The sequence below is a fragment of the Hoplias malabaricus genome, chromosome 4, assembly GCF_029633855.1.
Source record: "Hoplias malabaricus isolate fHopMal1 chromosome 4, fHopMal1.hap1, whole genome shotgun sequence".
NCBI lineage: Eukaryota > Metazoa > Chordata > Actinopteri > Characiformes > Erythrinidae > Hoplias > Hoplias malabaricus.
The window spans coordinates 48,897,164-48,917,729 of record NC_089803.1 but is presented as its reverse complement, the minus strand read 5'-3'; the positions used below and the strand labels follow the sequence as shown (position 1 = coordinate 48,917,729).

The window sequence follows — 20,566 nt, the reverse complement described above, 5'->3', positions numbered from 1 at the left end:
CCACACTAGTCCTTTATGGATAAAATTGTTGATTCTTTCTTGTTTTTTTGTTTTTTTTTAAATAATTAATTAAATAGCATGTTTATTTTTGTCCTGAAATTAATATAATGTTTTCTTGTCATGGCATCAGGCTGGATCTGTTACCATTTTACTCACGTCTGGTGGCTACTCTGAACCCCTGCATGTCTGATGTGGCAGAGGATCTATGCTCCATGCTGAAAGGAGACTTTAGATTCCATGTATGTACTTTCCTCTTTGCCTCTTATACAGATACTAGAAGCAATTGTTCATGCATCTTTTTTTTTTTTTTTTTTTTTTTTTTTTTTTTTTGTAATATTTATTTAACTAACAAAATACTAAGAAAAGATTTCCAATGTTTTGTGTGACCTATAATAATTATATTACTTTGATGCCTGTATCACACACAATTTTTTTTATAGTTGAAATACGATTTAATAGAATATTTAAGTTATATTGTTTTTAACATTCCAAAATAAGGCTCAGTCTTTGCAAACAAAGATGGGTCATGGCTCCCCACTTTGATGCCAAACTATATACAAGAAATGTCTATTATTTTATAATGGATAAAATATTATTTTATTATTAGAAATGTATTTTTATTAATATTATTTTAAATATATCCCTCATAAGACTTGGCAATTCATTTTTGTCCACTGTGGGGTACATGGGTCCCCAAAGGCTAATTCAAAATGCAGGTATGTTAATTTGCCTAACGGTATACTTTTTTTTGATGTCCTCTGTGGTGGACACTGGTGCTTGCTAAATCTGTTTTAGGAATTTAAATTTCCTCTATAATTAAAAAAAATTATGCAGGATTTGGGTATGATGCAGAATAGGAAATAAGAAAAATTACATTATAAATATAGCCACAAGCGGCAATGAGATGGTCCTAACACAAATGGGCCTAATTGGGACCTTTGGCCAGTCTGAGAGGTCAATGAGGCCTTGGATTCATTTTTGCCTTGTTTGGCCTAAATGGCCCATGTGTCCTAAGATATTGTATTATCTTCAACTAGCAGCTATCATTATATAAAATGTCTCATGTACTTGGAAGTACCCCATAGACACCCTGTAAAAATTTCTTTATGGGCCTTGTTAAGTCTTTCAAAGAGATGCTGAAACCACAGTGACCAATAACAGACATTGTGTATAGTAAATATCAACAACAACATGGAACCCGATTAAGTACATCACTCACTAACTGCATGTCACGTGTCCATGAGCTGTCCATTAAAGCAAGGGTCTGTACAATGAGGCCTTAATGTTGGTGTAAGGAACATCAGCACAGAGAGACCATAAGCAGTTTTGGCCAGTGAGGCTTCAAAAGTCCTAATGAACCATGTGTTTTAGTTTAGCAAAGGACATGATATGACTGGTGAGCACCGTTTTTAATATTATGATAAATATTTTTGTTTATGTGTTATGACCTTTGACCTGTACAGAGAAATAAGATCTCATGAACGTAGGTGAACAAAGCAATATTTGGTCTTAGAGTGCCACCTGCTGGTGAAACAATTTACTACTGTCCCATAGTGGAGATGAACTGTTACAAAAGCACATGCAGACTTTTTAATCAGCTACTGCTCTGTGGATATTTAACTTTTATGGACATGTGTGGTATCAGAGGAATCCTAAGGACCTGAACTTTAATAATTAATAATAAAATGTGGAACTTTCATCACTGTGGCTTACAGGCCCCTCCCAATTACAGAAATCCAGCATGAACACAGAAACTGCACATAACATTTAATTGTCTAATTGTAGCTCTCTCTTTTGATGGATTTGTGTCATATTATACATGCTCCTTCAGGGTAAGACTCTACATATGTATTTAAAGTTTGGTCTTGATTGGGCTTCATTTGTTTGAGTTACAGCTGAAATAATGTAAAAACTCAGCACGCTTCGACTAATTGATTTATTGTTTCAACAGTTTGTCCAAATGTTGAAATTTTTTGGATAATTATTTACCTACAGACTCTGCAGATTTCAACAAAGTCAATTGTTATGGAATAGAGCCAAATTCCACGGACTAGTTCAAAAAAGCTAAATTTTGAACAACTGGCTATTGAGATAAAATTATGCATTTTATTACAAATTTGTTAGGCCCACTGCAGATTATACAAAGCAGCATACTGCATGTCGATACACTTAATTTTTGCTTAGATATATCAATTTTTCTTGATATAGCGCCCCCTAGTGGCTATCGTTATGGAACTTTTTATGCACTTAGGAAGTGCCCCCAGGAACATACCAGTCAAGTCTCATGATGATTGGACCTTGTTAAGGTAGTCAAACAGCTGCTCAAAACTGATTGGCCGATTACGATCACAATTTTGCCCGAATCGCATTGTCCTTTATTTTCCTCTTATAGCTTTGCCCATAGAAGCAGCATGCCAAAGGACGGTCCGATCTGTCTTACGGATGCTGAGATATAAACTTGTAGTATTTACAGTGCCCCCTATAGGAATATTGCCACCTCGTTTGACATGCCTCAGAAACATGTCAGGAAGTGGAATTTGCAATTTGAACACATTTGAGTGAAGTAAACAATTGTTATGAATTTTTAAGTAAAACAGACGAAATGCCGAAGAGGATTCATTTGCATATGGCGGCCTCTTGAATCAGAATTCTAACATTTTCTTGATAATTATTAACCTGCAGACTCTTACGAACTATTTGGCACCATGCTCAAGAGAATTGGACAAAAATCCACAGACTAGTTTGCAAAAGTAAGTTTAGCAAATTATGCAAATTAGCTCGAAATCTAAGTAGGCGGAACTAAATGGTCCAAATTGCTAAATAGTTTGTCTGAAGCCAAGGAATCAGTGAAAAAAATTCATCTCTACACCTCACGGTTTAAGAGATATAGACCTAAACACGTTTTGCTGTGCTATAGCGCCACCATTAGGCCAATGAGTCTATTTTTTATTGGCTGAGTCTTTTAACGGGATCCCTATCAGTCTGCCAAGTATGGTGTTTCTAGGCCTTACGGTTTCTGCTCCACATTGTGTTTTAGCCGAGAAAAAGAATAAATATAGCCGCAAGCGACAATTCCCGGGGTCCAAACTGGTATTCGCTGGTAGAACAATGCGCTAGCATATGAGCTGTCCTGAGATAGTAGGGGCTTTTTGGGGAAGTTTGAGTAGTGTTTGTAAGGTGTTCCATGCTGTCCTGGCATCTCCTTGGAGGTGTAGCATGAGCTGGCTATGTTTGGTTGTGGACTATTCTCTGTCCAGCAGTGATGCTGAAGGATTTAAAACTCCCACAACTGAGTCATATCTGCTGTATGCGTGTCCAGACCATTGAAGAGCAGGATGAAAGCGAGCAGTCTTTGCAGAGCAAGAAGGTAGCATATGACATTTCCTGATACAGGAGCCACACTTTAAGATAGATTTTGTAGTGCTTTAAAATATGATCCTTGGTTTTGGTATCTCAGCAGAGCAGGAATTTAAGAGGGAGTGGTAGTGAATGAATGGGTGAATTTCTGGTCTGCAGACAGATGAGGATTGGGCTTGGGGTACAGAGACAGCAGAGAGCACAGAACTCACTCTGGAATTTCACCCTGGATTCTGACCCAATGTTCAGGAGCCCCACAAAGCAGAGATGATTTAAGTAGTAGATTATTCTGAGAACTGCAGTGACACTGCCATTTTGGTGATAGCTCAGCGTGTGTAGCGCTCTTATGAGTGAATAAGACACAGCAGTGCCGCTTGGTGATTTTAACACCTCTTTCCACTCACTGTCCACACCTGTAGATACACATATTTTATTGTTCAAACTTATTTGATATAAAGGCAGAGACTGTAGCTCATACATTCTCAGAACTCTACTGACACTGGCATTGTGATTATATGTCTGTGTCTGTAGCGCTCTTATGAGTGAATCAGACAGAGCCGTGCTGCTGGAGATTTTAAAACCTTTGTCCACTCACTGTCCACAGTGTTACACACACCTACTCTGTTGGTCCACATCATAGAAATAAAGGCAGAGACAGTAGCTCATATATTTTCAGCATACCTGCTGTGTGTGTCCTGACCATTGAAGAACATGTGAAAAGGAGCAATGAAAGTATGCACAGGAAGAGGTGGACCCCTCTTTGTAATTTTAAAGCTACAAAGTGCTCCTGTGGACAGTGGAGCTGATAACATGGACACTGAATGTAGAAATAAGAAGGGGGTCATAATTTAGTGTTTATTGCTGTAGATCTGCATTTCTGTGTCTGTGTTCTCTGGCCTTCTCTGACTGGCAGGGGGGAGGGGAGGGGAAAAGGTGATAGTCTGTGAGGAGGAGAGGGAGGGGCTGAGGGGGTATCTTCAAAACAGAGTCTGCAGGCATACATGAGATGTAGCCGACATATACTTGATCAAGAACTAGTCCTTGGATCAAAACCCAACATAGACATATGTGGTATCAAGAGAATTGTAAGAACCTGAGCTGTAATAATTATCAAAAAAATGTGGAACTTTCATTACTGTGTGATTGCAGCCTCTGCTTAAATAGAGATGTGCAGCTTGCCTTCGAAACATCGCATAACAAAGAGCTGTAACTCAAAAATGGTTTAGCCATAAGTTATGAAAATGCTCAAGCTCCTGTCCCATGGTCTTCAAAATATATCTATCTCATCTTGCTGGTACTGCATATCTAGGTGGCGGTGTAATCAATTAATAACCTATGCAACTAGTTGTTATCTAATTGTAGCGCCCCCTTTCTGCACAATTTTTAGCACAATACTTCAGAGTAATGACATACATATGTGCACCAAGTTGTGTTTGATTTGGGTGAACTTTGTTGTAGTTATAGCTCAAAGAGTGCATGGAGCCCCGCCCATGCATATTTGTTAAATTACTGCCGCAACAGCGTGTCAAAAGTTCCAACTTTTGTAAATAATTATTGACCTACAGTCTATATAGATTGCAAAAATACCAGTTGTTTATTGTTAAGACAAATTTCCAGGGAGGAGTTCGAAAAGCTCCATTTTCACATACCTGACTATTGTGGATAAACTATGCATTTTTTACAATAGTTGCAATTGCAGAGTTGTAAGACACCATGCAGAGTACCAAATTTCTGGTCTGCGGACAGGAACGTGTGGCTTGGGTTTTAGAGCCAGCACAGAGCACAGAAAATCAATCTGGAATTTCACCAAGGATTGAGACCCAATGTTCAGGACCCCCACAAAGCAGATATGATTTGAGTGGTGGATAATTCTCAGCGTTGCAGTGACACTGACATTGTGGTGATATGGCAGTGTGTGTAAAGTTCTAATGAGTGCATAAGACACAACAGTGCTGATGGAGAAATTAACACCTTGGTCAACTCACTTTCCACACTGAGATACACATTTTATTGGTCCAACTTAAAGATATGAATTCAGAGACAGTTGCTCATACATTCTCAGCACTCTAGTAACAATGACAATGTGATGATATGGCAGTGTGTATATTTCTTTTATGAGTGGATCAGACAGAGCAGAACTGCTGAAGAATTTAACACCTGTTTCCAGTCACTGTCCACACCATTAGATACACCTATTTTATTGGTCCACATTATAGATATAAAATCAGAGAAGGTAGCTCATACATTCTTAGCATTGTAGTGACACTAACATAGTGTTGATATGTCAGTGTGTATTGTGCTGTTATGAGTGGATCAGATGGAGCAGTGCTGCTGGAGACTTTAAAACCTGTGTCCACACATTGCCCACAGTGTTACACACACCTACTATTTTGGTCCACATTATAGATAATAAAGGCAGAGACTGTAGGTCATGCATTTTAAGCATACCTGCTTTGTGTGCATCCTGACCATTGAAGAACAGGGTGAAAGGGAGCATTGAAAGTATGCAGAGCAAAAGGTGGACCTTCTTAGGATTCTGCTGATTCCATATTGGGTATATTTCCAGGGACTAGTTTGCGCTCAAATATGTGTGTGATTTTGCATATTATGCAAATTAGCTCAAAATCTAAGTGGGTGGAGCTTATGGGTTCTTGAGGCTTTTTTGTAGGGTCTCACCTGAGGAATCAGGGGAAAAAAGAATTTCGTCTCTATGCCACACGGGGTAGGAGATATAGTGAGCGACGCGGAACGCGTCGCTATAGCGCCAGCATCAGGCTGATTCTTTGCGCCTGAGTAGCGGGAGGGTTTACTACCAGTTGACCAAATGGCAAGTCTGTAGGACCTACGGTTTGGGCTGCCCATCACGTTTAATCGGAGAAAAAGAAGAAGACCAAAAACAATAGGGCTCCAGCACTTGCAGTGCTTGGACCCCTAATTAAAATCAGAACAAACACAATAGGGTTTCAAGCACTTTGTGCTCGAACCCCTAATAAGAAAAATCCTAACAATTACAATATGGTCGTACACTACGTGTTAGGACCATAATAAGAAGAAAAATCCTAACAATTACAATATGGTCCTACACTACGTGTTAGGACCATAATAATCTCTACGCAACATCCTGATGTCCACTATAAAGCACTTTCCATAAAGTGAAGTTCATAAAGCTTCATTTCTATTTCCGGTTACACAGCCAGCTTCATGCTATAAGGTGCGTATACTCATGCCACTATGCTAAATGAACGTAGGCAACCTAATGGACGTGAGAATGTAAGCGAGACTATATGATATGTTTAATTCAAGTTCTCGTGTGTGTGTGTGTGTGTGTGTATTAAATACATATATTAAACATGTTAAAGTCTCCTGTTCAGTGTTTTGGGGTGTATTTTGTCTGGTATAGTGACTCCCCGTTAGAACACAAGCAGTGCACTCTCTTGACTGTCCTCAAACAAAGTGGGGTTTTCTTTATTCAAAATGTAGATTCCTCCCAGGAAATACTTTTCCTTTTGCGAGAGCACTCTTTGTTGTGTGATGGTTTTTTTTTTTTTTTTTTTTTTTTCTTTCTTCCCCCAACTAAATTATTTTTTCCACTCGCAAATTTTGAATTTGATCCAAAGTCATAGTTAAGGCTGCTTCTCTTAATAAATAAACACTCCCAAGTGCAGAACTTTTCCTTCCTTGCATTTTTGGACATATCCCCCAGCTCTGACTCTTGATGATGAACTATTTTCGGTCTTTGACAAACAGTTTTTATTTATGCATCCATAACACATACATACATACATACAATAATGTGCAAATGTTTTAGGCACATGCAAAAATGTTGAAAAGTAAAGATTACTTCAAACATAATGGAATTCTTTATTACTTAGAAGAAAAAGACAACAATGTGCAGTAAATATTAATAAACTAAGGAAAGAAGAAAGTCAGTATTATGTGTGATATTTCTACCTCTACCTCTGTATTCCAAGCATTTCATATTCCTTCCATCTGTACACAATCAACAGTGCCAATCATGTTTTAAGTTCTTGACATCAAACTCTTATTTGTCATTGGCAGTTCAAAAATTTCTTCACAAGTACTTTTGGGTGGTAAAACTGGAAAATTAGTGTACTGTCTGTGTATGAAATTCCTGATTTGAAATCAGAGGGAAAAAGCTGAAGGTGGTAGCTGGAATTTCTCAGAAAGTTCATAAAAGCAAGCAAAAACTTCATTGACATGAAGGCCTTCAAATTTCGCAAAATATCCTTCCTTTTGTCCGATTCTAAAGTTTTGATCCATGATTACAGGAATAATAGAGTACTGTATTTTTCGGACTATAAGGCGCACATATAATCTTATGATTTTCTCAGAAATCAAAAGTGCGCCTTAGTCCGATGCGCCTTATATGTGCACCCACAAATGGCTTAAGCATTACGGCCACCGTAGTCAAGATCCTCACAGAGCGCGGTGATACATACAGCTCTGTGCGCAGGAGCCCTGTGTGTCATCCGAGCTTTCAGGAAGTCTGGAATCATCACTGAAGAGCTAAACATCAGCAATGATGAGGGGGACCCGAGCATGCTTGATGCCGAAATCGCCCAACTATTAAACTCTGATACTGAAGATGAAGAGTTTGATGGATTTGTGGTGGAGGAATGAACTGAAAAAGTAAATCTATTGATTTGCAGTTACAACTGAACAAGTTGAGAGTTTTAGTGAAAGAGTTAAATAAAATTTGACTTGCGGTCTGAGCTTTGTTTTATTTAATGCGCTGCGCCTTATCTGGTGCGCCTTATATATGAACCTAGACGCCTTAGCAGGCCCTTATTGATAATGCGCCTTATAATCCGGTGCGCCTTATAGTTCGAAAAATGCGGTAGTTGTTACAAATAGGGCCCAAAATAAAAAATCTAACAAAGCCAAAATGTTGGATCCATATTTTTATAGTTGATCTAACAACTGGACATGGGTAATTTGAGATGGATAAAGTTATTTTAGGTATAATTAGCAATATACCTAAGAGAGAAGTGAAACACGAGTCTGCTTCAGAAGTACACCAACTGGGTCATTGGTACCATAATATTATCTTTTGAATGTTAGCTGCCCAGTCATAGTACATAAAATTGGGCAGAGAAAAGCTTCTCTGATGTTGGAGATAGCTCTTATTAATTCTGGGGATCTTCCTACCCCAGATAAATGACAATAACTGTTTGTCAGGAGAATGGAAGAAGCTTTTTATTAAAAGAACAGGAATATTTTGAAACAAATACACGAATCTAGGTAAAACAGTCATTTTACTACAGTTTAAACAGCCTGCTAATGATAAACCTAAAGTGTCCCATTTCTGAAGATCTTGTTTGAGTGTATTTAGAAGGGGTATGTTTTTTAAGTAAAGTTCTACAAACATTCGGGTAATATTTACTCCAAAATATCTAAATCCTGTTAAAGATGTGCAAAAGGGTAATACAGAGTTTGGGTCAGTTTTATCTGTGTTATTTAAAGGAAAGCACACACTTTTAGAAAAAAAATTTTGGACCCAGAGAGTCTATGAAATTGTATTAGCATTTTACAACTAGAAGTATACAAAATGAAGCATCTGATATAAATTAAATTAAGTCATCAGCAAGAGATACTCAATGATCTGTTCCCCTAGTACACATTCCTTGAAAGTTATTAGTTGTTTTCAGAAAAATGGATATTTACATTTACATTTATGCATTTGGCAGACGCTTTTATCCAAAGCGACTTACAAAAGAATATAATATATATATATATATATAAATGGATATAAATGGATAATAAAAATGGTTCGATAGCCAAGGCAAATAAACTCGGGCTCAGGGTCACCCTTGCCTAGTAGATCTAGAGAGAGGAAAATAATCAGAATTTACCCCATTAGTGAATACAGAAAATTAGGGGAGGTATATAATAGTTGAATCTAAAATATAAATGTTAGTCCAAATCGGAAACATTTCAGGACTTCGAAAATATACGTCCACTCCACTGTGTTGAATGCTTTCTCTGCATCAAAAGATATGATGAGAGAGGATGTGACATTAATAAGTTTACAGATATTTGAATATGAACAACGGCCTGGCATAAACCAGTCTGATCAGGAGATATTGAGTTAAGTGTGACCATCTCTAATCTAGTAGCAATAAGTTTAGCCAGAATCTTGACATCTGGATTCAATAGAGAAATTGGTCTGTATGTATTGCATTCTACTGGATCTTTAAAAGGATTTAAAAGGAGCGTAATAGAAGCTTCTGCTAAAGTTTTTGGCAAACAGCCTGATTCTAATGCATGATTATACTTCTGAAGAAGAATAGGGGTCAATTTATGACTGAGGTTTTTTTTAATAAAAACTCAGTACCCATCAGGTACTGCTGCCTTACTACTTTGCATTTTATCAGTGGAACCTATGATTTCTTCTATTTATATTGTTTCCTATAAATGTGCTCGGAGAACAGAATCTAACTTGGGAATCTCCAATTCGTCCAAAAATGTAGTAATTTCTGAATGGTCTTGAGGGGACTCTGAAGAGTAAAGTTTCATATAATACTCTTTAAAGATTTCATTAATTTTTGTTGGATCCTCACTTGAGCTGCGGACCCACGAAATATGTTGAGCAGCTGATCTAGCTTTCAGCTGTCATGCTAAAAGATGGCTGTCTTTATCTCGGTTTTCATATACATATCCGTGCAATACTCTATCTGTAGATAAGAGGTTGTACTGAGACTGAAGTTTGATCCGTTCTTTGTATAAGTTTGGAGAGGGATTCATTGAATAATGTTGATCAAGCTTATTAATATCTGCAGTAAGTTGATTTTGTTGTAGTATTTTTTTTTAAGCATAGTGTAGTAAGTAATTATTTTCCCTCTAATTATGACTTTCAAAGTTTCCCATAAAATAGAGGGTGAAATTGAATCAGATTTATTTTCCTGTATAAAGTTATCCAGTGTGATTCCAGTCATGGCGCACACACTATTATCTTCTAATAATGTGGAGTCCAATTTCCAAGGAGGCCATGTCTTGTAGGTCGAGGAAATGATTAAATCCAGAGACGGGGGAGGATTATCAGATTCCACTATGGTACATTTAATGGAGTGGAGAAAAAAATTATCTACTAAAAATTAATCTATCATTGAGTAAGAGTGAGAAAAATGAAAAGGACTTTTTGTCTGGATAAAGAAAACACCAACACCCGTACAATCTATCTGGTATACATATGTTGACCAAATTTGGACAAACTTGGTTGTAGTCAATAATTTGTGGTTTGAATGTTCTAGTACTGTGTCTAGCACATGATTTAAATCTCCACCAAAAATTGGATGATATGAGTTTGTCAGGTAAAAGATTATTTTGTGTGCAAAGTTAATGTCGTCCAAGTTAGGAGCGCAGATATTCACTAGAGTACAGGAACATAAAAGCGTAAACCTGCTACTATTAAAAATCTCCCTTGAGGATTTTATGATGTTATGAGTAGAAAATGATACTTTTTTTTATGTATTAAGATGGCAGTCACCTGATTTCTAGAGTTGAATCTGGCCTATCCAGGTTGTTTGGTTATTTATTTATTTATTTGTTTGTTTGTTTGTTTGTTTGTTTACCCCAAATGTGATCAGTTTTATGCAGATGTTATTGAGAGTGAAAACAAACCTGAAAACAAAAACTTGTCTCTTTCAGCCTAATTATCGTCTCCATTTAACTCCTAGGTAAGAAAAAAGGACCAAATCAACATTGAGACCAAGAATAAGACGGTGAGGTTTATTGGAGAGTTGGCCAAGTTCAAAATGTTTTCCAAAACAGATACTCTGCAATGCCTGAAGGTGAGGAAATCTCCCAATATAAAAAAAGCTGCATTTTGCTAATGATTCTTCTAGTTAAAACTGTGTGTTTGTTCTGTAGATGCTGTTGTCCGATTTCTCTCATCACCATATTGAAATGGCCTGCACGCTGCTTGAGACGTGTGGACGCTTCCTCTTCAGGTCACCCGACTCTCACCTGCGTACCAGTGTTCTTTTGGTGATTCATATTTATCTACACATGCAACATGCAAACTGTTGTTTTACTAGTGTACTGTGTAGTCCTCCCATTCTCCCCCAAATTTTTTCTCTACAAAAATGAGATATCCTCAACTCTTCAGTGACTGGTATGAGCTTGCTTTGAGATATGCCTCATATTTTCTTGTTTTCCCTTTGGAAGTTGTGGCTTGAGAAAACTCATCATCTTATTCACATTTAGCTCTCACATGCTTGTCCATCTTTTGCAAGCAGTGTTCAAACGTGCGTAGCTCATTTGCCTTGCCGCACCCCCCGTGAACCACTGGGTTAACCTGATTGTCTTAACCCAGTTTCATTAATCAAGTTAATTTTGAACTCTTTTGAAAATACTTGTTGCTTGTTATCTAGATCTGACACTTTGTGTATTTTAGGAGCAAATGATGCGTAAAAAACAGGCACAGCATCTGGATGCTCGGTATGTGACTATGGTGGAGAATGCGTACTACTACTGCAACCCACCACCTATGGAAAAAACTGTGCGGAAGAAGAGGCCTCCACTGCAAGAGTATATCCGCAAGCTGCTATATAAGGATCTGTCCAAGGTTACTACAGAGAAGGTCAGTGTATTCTTGTCTGCTTTGTCATTTCTCTATCTTGCTTTCTTTTTGTCGCTCGCTTGCTCATATGGATTGAATTTTGTATCAGAAGTTCTGCAAAAGCAGAAATAAATCTGCAAGCAAAATTCCTAGAATCAAGAGTACAACATATATGTTGTGAATGCAAAACAAAAAAAATATATCAAATGGAGTCTTTTAAAAAATACTTGGTTACCTTATTACTATTTGCTGTTATTTTGCATTCACAACATATATATTCTGCTCTTGATTTGAATGTTGCCTTCAGAATTATTTTGCTTTTGTGCACTCCGTACACACAGTCAGTCTCTCTCGCTCTCTCTCTCTCACACCATTGCCCTAATACAGTGAGGCCCACAAACCTCATGTCAGTTTTGTGTTTTTAAACATTGTTCTCTTGGTGTGTGTACATTTAGGTTTTGAGACAGATGCGCAAGTTGCCTTGGCAGGATCCAGACATGAAGAGTTATCTGATTTGCTCTATGGTTAATATCTGGAATGTGAAGTACAACAGCATCCACTGTGTAGCTAACTTGTTGGCTGGTCTAGTTGCATACCAGGAGGATGTGGGCATACATGTAGTGGATGGGGTGCTGGAGGACATCCGTCTTGGCATGGAGGTATACGTGCCTTCATAAACATGCAATCAGTCTTTAATTTTCTTATTTAAATGTTTTTGTTAAAAATGTTATCATTTATTCTTGAAAGTAGCATTTGCAATAAACATTTACTTATACATTTTTGTACTTGTCTTTTCAGGTGAACCAGCCAAAGTTTAACCAGCGCCGTATCAGTAGTGCTAAGTTTCTGGGGGAGCTGTATAACTACCGCATGGTGGAGTCGGCTGTAATTTTTCGCACACTTTTCTCCTTTATCTCATTTGGTGTGAACCCTGATGGCTCACCCAGTCCACTGGACCCTCCTGAACATCTATTCCGAATCCGCCTGGTCTGCACTCTGCTTGACACCTGTGGGCAGTATTTTGACCGTGGCTCCAGCAAGAGAAAGCTTGATTGCTTCCTGATCTACTTCCAGGTTATTTTTATCTTTATTAATATGATTAAACTGCATCTTAAAATTAATTTTGGTACAGTCATGTTTAGCTTTTCTGTGTAATGTAACATTTTCAATCGTTTTTATTTTGCAATGAAGTGAGCCATTAAAAAAAAACATGATTTGATACAGTCGTTCTTTATCAATTAAAGAACTTCACTCCCAAGAATTAGCACATTTGCTTAAATGCACTCTTTGAAGTTGGTAAATTTGCGTGTTTAATATTAGTATTTCATTTTTAACCAGTGTTACCAATTACCAGTTACTACAGACAGCCACCCTAATATCAGGTTTTCTTCTGTAGCGGTAATAAGATAGCATAAATATTCTCAAAGAGAAATGAGAGAATTAGCTTTTTGGTCTGCCTGGCAGCAGTCTATGAAAGTTTTTCAGTTTATTTTCCTGAGAAATCATTTTTTCAATACATTAAATGGTGTTAATTTTTTGAAGGAAGTTACTGATATTAGGGATGGACGTTATCCACGTTTTTCATACCGTCTCAAAATATTAACACGGTATATAGTATTATTGTGTGTGTGTATAGTATTATTTTGAGATACTGTTCATATTTTTAAATACCATGGTCTACGGCATTACTGTTATATGACCCAACCCCGATTGATACACAAATTAACTTCACCTTAGAATTTCAGCAGTGTGCGATATTGTTTGTTCTCTTCATGATAATGTCATTTCATCTACAATAATTTTCTGTTATCTCAGGCATTTATTTATTTATTTATTTTGTTTGACTATGTTGGAACAGAAGTGCACAACTGCCAAGCACTGTTGCCATTAATATATTTACATTTATGCATTTGGCAGACGCTTTTATCCAAAGCGACTTACAAAAGAGGATCTAACATTCTAACTACAGCACAAATTATACAAAATACCTTACATTAAGTGCAATATGCCAGGAAGTAATAAGTGCAAAGTAATCAAAGTAATGTCTTGATTATTGCCATCAAAATGTGTTGTCATTAATAATTAAACATGTTAACTCTTAGTTGATGGTTAGTCTATACTGACAAAAAATAATGGGGGGGTATTAGAAAGTGACAGCATTTTATTGTGTGTAGAGGTATATCTGGTGGAAGAAGAGTTTGGAGGTGTGGACTAAAGATCATCCCTTCCCCATTGATATTGACTACATGATCAGTGACATGCTGGAACTTCTGAGGCCCAAAATGCTACTATGCAGCTCACTGGAAGAAGCATGCCGACAGGTCACTGAACTCGAAAGGGAAGTCCTCACCAAACTTGGTAATTTACCTTCTTGTTAATTTGTTTGCGCGTGTGTGTGTGTGTGTGTGTCCGCACATGGTTATTGGTGTTGTTGGGCTAGTTATCCCAGCTTTCTGTTTCTGTTGCCCCTGCTTAGCAGCATTCCTATAGTTGCTTGTGCATTATGGTTAATCCCATTTCATTCAGACTCACCTCACACCTACATACATGAAGTTGAGAGAAAGGGAATGTTGCATTTTTTTCTTTTTTTTTTTTTTTATGATTGATCCACTGAGTGGGTAACATACAACGTTATTTAATAATAAATTTGCAATTACCCTGGACTGGACTAATTGCCAAACCAAAACCCTTCTGTGACCTTCAGTAATGTGCAATGAAAGTGGTAAATTATAACTAGAATATAAAAGGGAGGGAAAAATTTATCATAGATTCGGACTTGGCATTCAACCCTGGACAGGACACTTGACAGCCTACTTGATCATAGAAGAATGAGCTTTTTCACCGCTGGTGGAGGTCCTGGTCCATCTGTCAGCTTCGTAGTCTGAGGAGCTGTCTCTTCAGGCTTTTTGGCAGGGCTCTGAAGAGCGGAGACTCCTGGTTGATGGAGGCCTCAAGCCTTTTGGGGACTCTGGCAGTTCTTAAGTCTGGGCTTCTTTGTTTAATACAATGAATGTTTAACTATGAAGAGAGGGCTTCTCAATTCACATGGCTTCAGAATGAAAGTCTAATATTTATATTACTCACTATTTATTAGTCATTAATCTTATAAAAAAGATAATAATTGTAAACGAAACAAGTTTAGTAATTTGACTCATGTTTTCCCTTGTGAGGAGTTTGACGACCAAGTGTCACCAGTAATCACGAAAGAAACGAAAACAACACATTCAATCTTACAAATCTAGGTGGATTACATTAGGGACTCAAGAACACAAGAAGGTTTGTAAGACAATACAACATTGATTAAGAAAGAACTAATCATTGTATAAAAAGAAAAATATACGGGAATTGTAGCAGGGGCAGGAACAAAGGAAACAAATTTTTTTTCTTGGTATAAGTATTCTTTTTGAAGGTTTCTCACATGTTCCATTTTATCTTTTTACTTGAAGACATCTTTTATGTTGTTATTCCATGGTTTGACTTGATAAGAAAGGCAGAGGCTGTCTTGATACGACTTGGATAATAAGTGAGTATGGTAGCCTACAGACACCTATGGTCTCTCAGATGACAGGATTATCTCAAGGTGTGAAGGGGGAAGCTCTGTGTTTATGAATATAGATTAAAGTTCTATTCAAAGGTTGAGGGAATGTCTCTACTAGGGCTTTAATCACTCTTGATCTTTAGAGAAGCAGATGGGTGGCCTGACAAATGGTCAGTTTTGTGGCCTTGCGTAAACAAGAGATTTAATTTGGAGATTTCTCCTGAGTCCACTTCATCAGACACGTTCTCATAGCTGGGAATGTTTCACATACTTTAGGCATGGTGTGGTGCCTGTGAGGTATGACATGATTCTCTGGAATATTACCATCTGTGTTCACACATGCGCACTCTGACATTACCCTAACTATATGCACAAAGATAGATTAAACTTTGGACTCAGTGGACACTCACAGCACCCACAGAACTGAGCAAATTAAAATATTTCCTCGCACAATCAAAAATAGTTTTCCAGCTTTGAGAAGTGAATATGGTTTTTTGTGTAATTGTATTGGAGCTGTGATTGTACACTGGTTATAGAATTAAAACATCTACAAGAAACACAACTAAATCATAACAACATGTTTATGAATAGGAAGTTGTCTCAGTCTTGTCCTGACCACAGTCAGCAGCTTTTTTTTATCAGTCAAAATCTTGCACATTTCTGCCTCATTATAAACACCTGTTGGTACATGATGCTTGCTCCTTGTGATTTATCGGTTAAATGATTTTTGCAACCCTAAATGACACAAAACACAGCCTTTAGATCCCATTGTATAAAACCACTTCCTGCCCTCCATCTGCAGTTCAAGCAGTGACCTGATGTCATCTGCAAACAACCTACTAGAGAAGCTGCAATGCTGACCATACTCTTAAATTATTATTTAATCTTTACATCTAAAAAAAATTTGTCTTCCCCCATTATCACTAGTATATTTAGTAACAATTAAGCAAGGTGTACCCATTGCTTTAATCTAGTAATTTGTATTGCTGCAAGCCTAGTGTTGACAATTGCTTTTTGATGATAAAGATATCAGACTGTATCAGGTTATTTATACACGTGTGTGTGTGTGTGTGTGTGTGTGTGTGTGTATTTTAGGGCTGGGCAATTTTTTGGTTCTGTTATGTCTCCACTGTGTGTTTATGCACTATCCCTTTTTAAAACCATGCTTCCGGGCTGTTGTCATGTGATTCTGCCCCTATCTGCGCATCTATGGAAGCAACCTAAACACAGAGGCCAACCAAGCAACTTAAGCAGCTGGTACCAAAAAATAACACAGCATCTGTGGTTTGTGTACGCTGTGTGTTGACTATAATTAAGACAACACCAAATAAAAAGAAGTCAAATGTACACACTGAGACAAAACTGTTTCAGCAACCAAAGCACTACCACACACCAAATATAAACAGTGCACAAAAAGCAGGAGAGTGACAAGCTCCCAGCAACATTACAAAAAAATATCCCATATTTAATATTGGAGCATATTTATAATACAAGCCTCATCACTGAATTATGATGGTCAAAAAATGATAGTAGTAATCGTTCATTAATTGTATTCGTGGTGAAATGTACAATTCATCATGATATTGATTTACGCTCATATCGCATTAGAGCTGGCCCATATGGCCAAAAACTTGATCACAATACTTTTTTTTTTTTTTTATATTGATCAATCTTGATATATATCAAAACATTTTGTCATGTTAACTTCCATCTAAAAATATAGATTGATTACACCAAATGTTCTTACCACAAAAAAAGTAATGATAACTATCTTGTGTCATGAAAATATTCTTAGGGCATTATGAAATAGTAGTATATATCCTACACCTTCTGTCAAAAAACGTCTGTGAATGATTTATGACCCCTGATTTATGGCCTAGGTGACAGGTCAGTACAGGATGTCTTTATATGGGCTTTCCCTCACACCTTCTCCCGCCACTAACCCTCCACCCCCTAACATGTGGGGGTGGGATTGCATGTGGTATTTAAATTGACACTGGTGGTTTTCTATGGCTAAACGTTTTTAAAATGTCTACAGCGTGTCTAAATCAGACTCTTTAGAGTTTCTATAGTTACATCAACTGTTAGTTCTAGTACTACTGAAACCAACTTTGCTTTTGCGCTAAGGAAGAAATGGCATGGTAAAGCATTTGGTAGCAGCCCTCGCAAGTATTTTAGGGATGTTAAAATTAATCTATTTGATTCTCTGGCTTATGACGTTTGTGGGTTGGTCAAAAGTGGATCAACGCCTGTGATGTCTGTTAAAAGAAACAGTCCGCATTGAAAGCACACGAAGTCAAGACACAACCAACACACAAGCCATCGTGTTTGAGGATTTTTTTTCCCGCAGACCATCCTGACACCCATGGACCTATGTGGTGTGGAAATTGAGTGTTGGACATTGAATATACGCTGATCGACACAGGTTGCAGGTTTGAAAACTATTTTGGATGTGTGGACATGACATACCCGCAAGTTTTTCGACAAGACCCGTCAGATGGTTTGGAAGGTTTGATGTCTAGACAACTGACAGTCGTGAAACTCCTGAAACAATGCTATGTGTTATCCGATTGATGAGGTGGATGGACAAGTAAGCACTACGACGCTAAAACTGACGATGTCCACTGTCGTCGTAATTCTACAGCGTCTGTCTGATCAACAGGTTTTAGATCAGTTAGCTGGAAAGGATGCATACACACTCCACAAAACCATACAACAATTACAAAAGAAACTGGGTTATAGCATATGGTATTGACTCTCAATTCTAAGCCGATCTTGTTGATATGAGTGCGTATTCTAGGGAAAATGAAGGGTATAAATATTATAAAATTTGTTAATGTACAGTTAATAAAGATGTATATGATGTTAATTCATGCTTATTATATCTTATAAGCAGGACTGAACACTGCTTTTACAAAAAAAATCTGTAAGTATAGCAGTATAAATATCTGAATTTATAGGCACCTGTCTAGTGGTTAAGATAGATACTATCAGTACTCTGTATCAGAAGATAATAGAACATGAAATACCGGTATTGGTATTGGAAGGGAAAAAGTGGTATCGGTGCATACCTAGTTTCGGTTCTTAAGATTCTGCTGATACACGTCCATACTGGGTAAATATCCAGGGACTAGTTTGTGCTCAGATATGTACCTCAAAATGTAAGTGGGCAGAGCTCACAATAAGAAAAAAGAAGAAGAAAAACCCTTACAAAAGCAAAAGGGTTGTACACGTTGCGTGTTTGAACCCTAATAATAATCTAATGACCTCCTGGCTACCTGTACTGCCACTCACGGATTCAACTTCCTTCCTGCTTTTGTGACTGCCACTTCTGCTTTTACCACTGTGTCCTTAGATCTTAACAAAAATCATCTCATGACTTATCTTTGCACATTTAAATTCCTCACATAAACTTTATTGGTAGCTCCAGCATCCCTTTCCCATACCATGCTGCTACTTAAACATATGCACATATGAACTTCATTTGAAAAGCACTGAAAGATGGAGATTATATAACTAAAGAAATAAGACTGAAGAAATTTCTTATAAACACAAGTTGTAAAATTTCATGAACATAAATGTACATTTCTTGTGAGGAAACAGTTAAGACACCTGGTATTACTGTTTAAAATGTCTATATTTAGAATCAGATGCACCATGTCAGCTGCAAATAGTTAGACCCTCATTAGAAGACATTGAAGGAGGCTGTCTCAGACATTAGTTTGATTTGCCCTTGGTTGCTGAAGTGAATGGTATCACCATGCCGAGATCTCTGAGCCCTTCAGAAAGGTTATAGATGTATATGAGCCTAAGAATGGATGTAAAAAGATCTCAAAACAATTGAGACAGTAGACATCCGGGCAGTAGAATGGCTGATTTCTAAGTGGAGAACAGTTATCCTGCCAACATGGCCAGGTTAGGCCATCTTAATAAGTTCAGTCCAAGAGCAGACCGCAAGATGCATAAAGAAGTCTCCAACAATCTTAAAATGTCATCACAGGACCTACAAGTGGCTCTACAAGTGGGTCGGCAACCCGCGGCTCCAGAGCCGCATGCGTTTTTGTTTGCTGCCAGTGGATAATTTAAGTTCAGCATTTTTTTTTTTTTCCCCCATTACTACAAGGACTCAAATATACATTGAGTATTTTGCTTAACCTTCAATACAATGTCTTTTTTCGGAGTTAAAAATGTTTTGTTGCATGCAGAAATGTTATTTCATATTTCTGCAGTCGTGCATTAATTTCATGAATGTAACACAGTATAGTTTGTTTATACATGGCACAAAGGCAAAAAAAAAAAAAAAACTGTTATGCGCAGTGTTATTTCATGTAAAATTTCAAAAGGATTTTGTGGCTCCCAGTATTTTCTTTACTGTGTGAAACAGGTCCAAATGGCTCTTTGAGTGGTAAAGGTTGCCGACCCCCTGCAGTACATTCACAAGGAATGGCTCAAAAGTAAGAAATGGACAGCTCTGGAATGGATAAAATCAGAGTCCTTATCTTAATCCTACTGAGATGCTGTGGGGTGCTCTGTGCATCAAGAAACCCTGCAAATATCACACAGCTGAAAGAAATCTGCATGGAGGAATGGGAAAACCCACCTCCCAGTCTGTCTAATTGAGTTTATTTCAGCCAAAGGGGGAAATACCAGCTATTAGGTCATAAGGTGTCCTAACTTTTTCCTCACAAGAAATGTACATTTTTGTTCATTACATTTTAAAATGTAGGTTTATAAGTAATTTCTTCTGTTTTATTTGTTTAGTTATATAAGCTGCATATGTTCAAAAAGACAAAGATTACCATGGGGTGTCCTAACTTTTTCACATGACTGTGCTTTTAGTCCCACAACTTGCTTGGTATCATTTAGTGCTGCACTATACCATCTACCTAAACTCTTCACTGGTCCCTCCAGTACCATAGGGATCATTTCTCCTTCCATCAATAAACTTTCCTGTACAAGTTTCCCTTGACAATCAACATACATCTAGACTTGGTTGGTTTAACTTTCAGCCTTGTGGACTTTAGATTATCATTTAACTTCTCCAGCAACTGCCGTGCACAAGGCATAGTAGTTGTTAGCGTAGTCATGTC

General features: G+C 37.5%; 1 protein-coding gene across 4 annotated transcripts in view; it reads left to right on the top strand.

The window, feature by feature from the left end:
• upf2 (UPF2 regulator of nonsense mediated mRNA decay) overlaps positions 1-20,566 on the top strand; it is a 44,227-nt gene that overhangs the window by 11,418 nt on the left and 12,243 nt on the right. For all 4 annotated transcript variants that reach the window (XM_066668453.1, XM_066668452.1, XM_066668454.1 and 1 more), the window contains 7 exons: positions 131-239; positions 11,055-11,168; positions 11,248-11,364; positions 11,774-11,959; positions 12,394-12,597; positions 12,737-13,012; positions 14,113-14,296. In XM_066668453.1, coding sequence (XP_066524550.1) covers positions 131-239; positions 11,055-11,168; positions 11,248-11,364; positions 11,774-11,959; positions 12,394-12,597; positions 12,737-13,012; positions 14,113-14,296 — 1,190 coding nt within the window. The remainder of the gene's footprint in view (positions 1-130; positions 240-11,054; positions 11,169-11,247; positions 11,365-11,773; positions 11,960-12,393; positions 12,598-12,736; positions 13,013-14,112; positions 14,297-20,566) is intronic.